The sequence below is a fragment of the Megalobrama amblycephala genome, linkage group LG19 (genome assembly GCF_018812025.1).
Source record: "Megalobrama amblycephala isolate DHTTF-2021 linkage group LG19, ASM1881202v1, whole genome shotgun sequence".
Classification (NCBI taxonomy): domain Eukaryota; kingdom Metazoa; phylum Chordata; class Actinopteri; order Cypriniformes; family Xenocyprididae; genus Megalobrama; species Megalobrama amblycephala.
The window spans coordinates 8,066,597-8,075,292 of record NC_063062.1 but is presented as its reverse complement, the minus strand read 5'-3'; the positions used below and the strand labels follow the sequence as shown (position 1 = coordinate 8,075,292).

At 36.0% G+C, this 8,696-nt stretch overlaps 1 protein-coding gene across 1 annotated transcript; it reads right to left on the bottom strand.

Moving 5' to 3' along the window:
• Positions 1-875: 875 nt before the first annotated feature.
• On the bottom strand, positions 876-8,180 carry tat (tyrosine aminotransferase). Its single transcript, XM_048169628.1, has 12 exons — positions 8,049-8,180; positions 6,879-7,185; positions 6,394-6,498; positions 6,142-6,209; positions 5,842-6,000; positions 4,840-4,978; positions 4,684-4,736; positions 3,180-3,332; positions 2,972-3,100; positions 2,802-2,885; positions 1,719-1,817; positions 876-1,578 (listed from the first exon to the last, which is right to left on the bottom strand). The coding sequence occupies exons 2-12, from the start codon at positions 7,147-7,149 to the stop codon at positions 1,438-1,440; spliced, it is 1,401 nt and encodes a 466-aa protein (XP_048025585.1). The 5' UTR covers positions 7,150-7,185; positions 8,049-8,180; the 3' UTR covers positions 876-1,437.
• Positions 8,181-8,696: the final 516 nt, after the last annotated feature.

The window sequence follows — 8,696 nt, the reverse complement described above, 5'->3', positions numbered from 1 at the left end:
AGACTGGCCAAATATGATGTTTATCTCATAAAATCTCTAGGAGGAGTTTAAGTACAATGTCTAGAAATGGCAAAAACTGCAAAAATTTTGCTGAGAAAATTCAAAATATCTCACTTCCTGTTGGGTTTTCAGATTTTGCACCATAGACTTTTTTGTAGGTATTGGGCTGTTACATGTGTCTACCAAATTTCATACCTGTACGTGAAACGTAGCGCAAAGGGCACTTAATTGAAATTTTGTAGGTGTCACTATCGAGCCATTTTGTCACACCTAATTCTGACGCGTGTACAAAGTTTCATGAGTTTTCGAACATGTTTAGGCCCTCAAAAATGCGATTCAATTTGGTCCTCACACCATCGGTGCTCGGGCCCTAAAAATGGCGAAAAATGAATCAATATCTTAAGTCTGATCTTTTAATTGAATCTGTCGATCCAGTTCACAAAACCAGTCTGAATGATTCATTCGTTTATGAATCAAACCGACCCGGCCAACAAGTTAAACTCACTGACTTTATTCAGGCACAAAGTTTACAGTCGGCATGAAATAAAAATTCACCCTATTTTGTTTTCTAAATGCTTGTTATTGATCTTACTGTGAATGATTCATCCATGCATGTTTCATTTTTTTTTCTTCTTTTTTTTTGATCTGCCGGACTTTTCTAATCATTTAGTCTAAACTGGTTATATTTCTTAAGTCTAGTAAATGTTTTATGAGCAGTATAATAACAATAGTTATCCTTACAGTCAGCAGAGCTGAAGCACAACCAAAGCTATTTTGTATTTTAACCAAAAAATAAAGTTACATAAAGTACCTTTAATAATAATAATAATAGGTTTACAGCAATAAGACATTAAAAATGTTGCTCCTTAAAGAACTCATGAGATACAATTTTATTTAAATAATTTTTGAGGTGTAACAATTGAAAACAAAAATCTAAAGAACATTAGATGTTATATGTGTGCCATACATGTTATTTTGACTCTCAGAGCAGTTGAGCATGCAAATTAAACAGATGCACTACAAAATGTTCTATTCCATCATCACATAAAACATCACATATAGGATAAATACTTCACATCATGCAGGTTACACACAAAATGACTATATGGTTTGGTCACAAGGCTTCCCAAATCACAATGTCTGTTACAGTGTAAGAAAAGAGACTACAATATTTTATAATGATGGAAAAATATTCATACAATAACCCCCAAAGCACCTACCCTCCCACCCCTTCCCTATATAATACTAGCACATATATAAAAATATATATAAATATGTTGCTTGCATAGAGCTTTGAGTTTCCTGAAAAAAGAAAATATTTAAATTGTCACATGTAATGCACATAACTGTCCTCTCTTTTAACACTTCCATTCATTTTGCAGATTTTGACACCACTTTATTCTTTAGTCTTTTGACCTTTCTTATCCTCTGTTTTTTTCACTGGTCCAGTTCGTGGCTGTCTTGGCTCCGAGGTCGGTAGTGACGTGCGCAGAATTCTCTGATCCGAATGCACGCCTCAATCATCATCTCCTCTGGGACTGTTACTACAATTCGGAAGAAGTTTGGATATTCAAATGCCTACCGAGAGAAACAACATGGGTGTCATAATTGAGATACAAAAAGTATGGAACCAAGATTTGTGACAAATAATAGGTCAGACGATAAAGTGAAAATGCACTCTAACAGAATAAGGTAAGATAGGGAGATGAATAATTCACCGTAGCGGGCAAACAGAACACAGATTGCTCAGTGACCAGCCGTTCAGTGAACTCCACATCATTCTGGAATTCTGGGAAGTGTTCCATCTCGATCCCCACCTGAGGATGAGCCAGCATTAAATACATGTAATCTCTGCTGACTTGCAACTTTGCACTCTTTGCAAACATGCTCACTTCTTAATATGGATGTCCTGATGAGAAAATGTGCCAAGTATGATTAAGTGTCAATCAGGCCATTTAAAGGGATAGTTAACCCAAAAAATGAAAATTCGGACATTATTTAGGCCTACTCACATGCATGTTGTTTCAAAAAGCAACCGTGAAGTATAAGTAAAAAAAAAATTAATCAATATCTTAAGTCTGATCTTTTAATCGAATCTGTCGATCCAGTTCACAACACCAGTCTGAATGATTCATTTATGAATCAAACCGACCCGGCCAACAAGTTAAACTCACTGAGGGTACAAAGTTTACATGAAATAAAAATTCATATTTCATTTTCTAAATGCATGTTATTAATCTTATTGTGAATGATTCATCCATGATTATGTTTATTTATTATTTTTTTATTATTATTATTTGTTTTGACCTGCCGGACTTCTCCAATCATTTAGTCTGCTTAAACCCCGCCTCTTTCTTGCATTCAGATATGCCTCGATCCAATCAACAACCGATGCATCAGTGTTGCCAAGTCTGGGGTTTTGATATTTAGCCCCTGGACGTAAATATATCCAGGGGAACCCCACCAAAAACGTGGATTTTACCCCCAGGAACGCAATTGGGCTAGTTTTGAGTAGCAATTGGGTGGGTTTTGTTGTGAAAACCTGGCAACCCTGCGATAATCTTTTTCACTCAGATGTTGCTACTTGTTTCATTATGACTTTAATTACATTTTTCGTTTGTGTGTTTTTTTTTCTGTTATTTTGAAACTGGAGAAATATAAAGTTGAGTAAATGATGACAGAATTTTAACTTTTGGTTAAACTATCCCTTTAATTTAAGTATTTAAACAATGATGCTTCTTTTTTTTAATCTACTCTTATCTTCAAGCAATATCATGTATAATGCAGGAAATTACACTCACCATAATGTACATGGCTCCTGATGGCATCACTGGATTCAGCCCAGGAACAGTTGACAACTCTGAGAAACATATCTCAGAGTTTGACTGAAGAGAATCATTAAAAAAAGTATATTATTGTCAATGTCAGATGGTGAATCTAGCTTTTCTCTCTGAAACTCTACTCCTCTTACCTTGAGGAACGTGATGGTGCTTTGGTAGAACTCTGGTGTTGTATCATTCAAAATGCTCTCTAATGCTCCCTGAACCACAGTACAGGGTCCTAAAATGCGTTGGCTTAGTTTTACAAGACCCTCTCGAATCTAGAGTGAAAATAAGCATTATTGGTACATTTTGTATGTGTGTTTCATTATCTGTTACAGGTGAGAGGCTAATACTTACTCCGCTTCCAAATATGTCGTTACGATCATGGATGAGGATCCAGCCCATTCTCCAGCCAGGAACCAACCAGCGCTTGGCCAGACCACCACAGGACAAGATGGGCACGTCAATGCTGAGAGGTGCCAAAGACTGAAAATCACAGCCAGGGAAAACCTGCAGAATGACAGATATATCTCAGCCAACTCTTTACAACATTGTAAATAGCAATATTGTTCTTAAAACATTTATAATATAATATAATATGAAATTATTTATATAGTCTATCAAAACGTTGGGGTCTGTCAGATCCCGCTTTCACATTATATTTCTTTACTTTTTGAGTAGTAGACAATTGTAAAGCTAGTCTTTTAGTTGATTTCTGCATGCTGTTACTGTTCCAGAACATGGAATTTTAGGAAGGGGTTTGAGAAAGTTACAAGGGTATAGTGGGAGAGAGAGTTCCTTCCTTCCTTGTAGCTGTTTTGCAGTCGTCCACCTGGCTCTAATTACGATTATGGTTTTATGTCTGGGAGATGGATCCGCCCCATCTCCCATTGGCTAAAATACTGCAATTTGTGGTGTTGGCGCTGATTCACAAGCTCAAATGCAGAAGCATGTTTTGTTGCTGTTGTTTTTAACAAGGTCCAGACAGTGAGGCCACATGGGGTGCTCAATACTGTACCATCTAGCCAGTCAACATGCTACCTGCAATGAAACTAGGGGCCCCTTCCTCTCCCTACCTTCTACACCGCCTCTAATACGTCATCTTCACGCATGTTCTAACCACAAACACATGTAATGAAAAATGCATAGTCATTGAGGTGATGACTCTAAATTCTAAGCTGAAAAGGCACCATTTTCAACTTTACAAAAAGTTCTCTCTTGGGCACTACGGTCCAGAGTTATGGACCTGTTGACCCCAGCTCTATTTTTACTGTCCTTCATGACCTAAAGCCAAAAATGCTGTCAGGCGTCCATTCACCACTCATAACTCTAATCCCTCCAGTGCTGATGTGGTCTCCACTGCTGGACGAGGCTGAGCTGAGCCAGGAAAATGCACGCTACCCAACAAGAGGATGTTCACTACAGTTGCAGTACACTAAAAATAAAGGCTCCAAAAGGGGATTTTCTCAGTAATGCCAGAGAAGAACCATTTTCGGTTCCCCAAAGAACCTTTCAGTAAATAGTTCTTAGAAAAAACAATTTTGTTTCTTAGTGTGAAGAACATTTATTCACTATAAAGAAGCTTTGTGCAGCATGATAAAGTTTCCATGCATGTTAAAGTTTCTTAATGGAGTGTACTAAAAGCTGCTATGGTTGACTCATACAAGACATTTAACAGGGGTCATAGGTGAGCCAAGAGTGTGAACTCCATAAAAGACCACTGTGAGAAGAACTGTGGTCTACTTAACCATTGAGAACCTCATAAAAGATGCTTGAAAGTGGACAGAGCTTGGAAAATAAAGAGTTCTAAGAACGAAAATGAATCATCATGCAGATGTTTCTGTATTCAACGTGAGCTCACCATGTCTCCATAGATCTCATCAGCAAGGATAGGGATGCAGTTTCTTGACGCCACTAGTCCACACAGAATATTAGCTGGTTAATATCCTGGAATTTTTATTTTTTGAGATACACATTCTTCATATATTGTTTGATTAGAGTAAATCAGTGCATTCACCGGAAAGTATCTTATGCAGGTGTTCTTTGGAGAACACTGAGCCACATGGATTGGACGGGTTGTTGACGATCAGGCAGGCTGTTTTGTCATCAATCAGGCTCTCTAAGTGCTGAAGATCAATCTCCCAAGACTTCTCCGGCTAAAGGATCAAAAGATCAATTGACGTTAGAAAGAAACTCATAGGCATGACATAGGCATAGCTATTGACAAGAGGTATTGGAGAAACTACTGTAGAACTGGATAAAAGGGATTATATAAGCACTAAAGAATATTAAATTCATCAAAAATGCATCCTATATTGCTTAATAAGTAAAGATAAAAGTATTCCTACACTGTAAAAAATTATTGGTGGTTTAACTTAAAGGAAGTTACCTGGTTGCCTTAAAATTTTGAGTTCATTGAAATTAAACATTTGAGTAAATGCAATGAAGGCGATTGGTTTAATAAATAGAAACTCTAATATTATGTTATCTGAACCACATGAATAATCTAAGTTGATTTGACAAAAGAAACCTGAATACCTGAATTGTGTTAGGACCTATAACTTAATTATTAAAGTAAATATTATAATCATTTATCTATAATGTATACATTAAATCAACAGTGGTATTATTGAACTATAACTTAATTATTAAAGTAAACATTATAATCATTTATCTATAATGTATACATTAAATCAACAGGGGTATTATTGAGCTATAACTCTCTGTGTTATTTGCATGAGCGTGCGTGTGACGTATATGGTTGTTTTCATTTATCGGTCCCAGATGTGCACCATAGGAATGACACAGCAATTTTCCCCATCCACTCCACCAACCGTCCAATAGTAGTTTATGCCCTATCCCACCCCTCTCATCACATGTTTGTATACTGCAATTGCATATTTTTCCCTAATGTTGCGATGACAGAAAAATCCTTCTAAAAACAGCCTCTGCTTACAATTTGATTCTTGTTTTCAAACTACATGTTCACCTGGTGATGGACTTTGTGCGATTTACTCACCAGCAGATTATAGTGCTTCACTTGGATGCCCATAGACACCGCCAGTGTCTTATAGAGGGAGAATCCAGGACGTGGAACTAAGATATTGTCCCCTGGGTTACACAACACGCTGATGGCCAACTCTATAGCCTGGCTACAGCCACTGGCTAAGATCACGTCCTACAGATTTATACAAAAAAATCATGAATATTTACAAAAGCATTATATGAAAACTATATAAACATCATGTAGCTATGAAATATCTGTACTTTGGCATAAAATGTACTAAATGACAAAATAATCTTGATGGATGTGACGCACTTTGCCTTCCAGTGGAGCTTCTGGACAGCTGTAGAAGTTTGCAACAGCTTCTCTGCTCTTTTGGTAACCTGGAAATGTTATTCAAAATGCTGAGATTATTTTTCATGAAGCGCAAAGCATAATACACTTTCTATCAGAATGAAATTTTATTGTTGTATATCAAATTCAGCAATTAACTTCTCTACTTTAATAAATAAATAAATCAACATTAAATCTAATTAAGCAGAGTGAATGTGTAAACCTACTACTTACCTACTGAAGGAGCATAGCCATTGTATTTGTGGGAGTCTATGGCCTCCTTCATCGCCTGCAAAACAGTGTCGTCTGTTGGCAAGTTCCCAAACACAGTAGGGTCACCTGAAGGAAAATCAGGTCCAAAACATACATTTACATTTAATTTTGGAGCAAAAAGTATCTTGCAAATGAAATGAGACAAACATGAAACATTATATAAAGCCACGAAATCCAAAAGCATTGTAAAATAATACGCAGTACATAAAATGGCAAACTAATAACACCTTACAGCGATGTGACAGTTTCTGTCTCTAACTAAATAGGCCTATCATTCAGTTGACAAATATAGCCTAACTAAATATTGATAAGAAATTGTTAAAAGGTTTAAATGTTAGGCCCTAATTAACAGAATAAATCCCAGCCGAATATAGAACTAAGTTTCAAACATTGGCTCCATTTTGGATTTATTGCTATATAAATAGATTAGTTGACTCATAACTTACCAATAGATAGAGCAATCATGGGTTTCTCGGGGTTGGGAGTGAGTTTCATCCCGTCCACTATGGCTCGGATGGGGTTGAGTGTTTTCTTGGACATCTCTGAGGGTCTGACTGTCCACCTCGGCCGGCTGCTCTTCAGTTTGGCTGGGTTAACACTCACATGAGTGCGCACGCTCACATGATGCACACCGTTCCCGTTCATGAAGTTCCCGTTCGTACCATTGTTGTGGATGCCATTGTTCTGTGCTCCGTTCATTTTCACCACAAAAGACATTTTCTTTGGTCTATGCACTTTTGAGAAAGATTTTGTCTAAGGAATGAAAAAAAAAGATGACATTGAAAGAGTAACCTAAAATATGTTAACGAATACTTACGCCTAAATAATTTTTACGTTTAGCCTATGGGTTTCAGAATGATGTCAAAACAAAAATGTTGAATTTTATTTATTATTTATATTTTTTTTTTATTAGCTATTATTTATTTATTTACATAAGTGTGCATTTTTAACAGTGTTTTCAAACCGTGTTTCACTACAAAAATTAGAATTCGGTAAATAGATGCACACGAACAAATTGCACGAGGAGGTAACCATAGCAACAGTATGAGAGCATTCCATTAGAATCAATATCAGATGGTAGCCTATATTTGCAAAAGTAGTCTACTGCAATCCACACACAAATATATTACAAAAGCTTTTAGAACGCTTTTTCTTTAAGAAAGTTGTCCTTTATCTAACTGAGCTATAGATTAAAGTTAATTGAGTGTGCAGCGAAAGTTTTTGACAGAAATTTACAGAAATAAGACAAACACCACAATGCAAATATGAAAAATAGAAAAGGAAAATAAATTATAGCTAATATGACAAAATAGGCTACTATTCTAAATAATTTGATTAATATATGACAGAATTTTAATATCCTATATTGTCTAATATTCACCACTGGTGTGACACAAATCTAAAACTTAAGAAAATTTCCATTCTATTGTTTAAAATAGTTATAAATTATTAAAAATAATTATAATAATTATAGCTTAAAATACATTTAAAATATTTAAATGTATTTTAAACACCAAATAAAATAAATAAATAATAATAATAATAAACCCCGGTCTAGCCTATATATGGTAGTTTAAAATCATAGGCCTACAGAACTTAAAATGTAACATAAATACCTTATTAAGCAGCTTTTTTATATATAAAAATCACGCTCCAATGGCTGGGAATGAGGTAAATAGGTAAATAAGTGCATAGAATGATTCATAGACCGAATTTATATAGAACCCCCCAAAATGGGTGTTGAACCTTGCCCATATTTTCATTGGTGGAGACTGAGGGCAGTCCAAAACTCCCCCGTTACATCATAAGTCTAAAATTCTATAGTTTTGGGGTTTAACCTCCTCCTCTTTCTAGAAGCTGCGGTGAAGCCTGTGATGCACATGATCTACGCACGCGATATGACGCGTAAATGCGCGAGGAGCGCAAACGCTCCTGCAGGTAGAGCAATGCGCATGGCGCTTATAGCTTTTTTTTTCTTTCAGATCTATTACTGCCTAATTTTGTCTTAATCATTTTTATTTTAATTGTTTTATTTGTCGCACCTGGGCGCATTTATATCAATTATAAATGTAAGAAACAAAGAATAACTCAGGTTTAACACTAGCTATAGTATATTTCAGAATCTCTATAATGTTCTCAGATATTAAGCATCTTTTGGAGAGTATTCTCTACAGCTGTAATGAGAATGAAAGGGGCTGGTCGCCACATCTGTCTTACATAAGTCAAGCCCACATTTTTAGGGGGGGCTGGAGTGGTTTTACTGG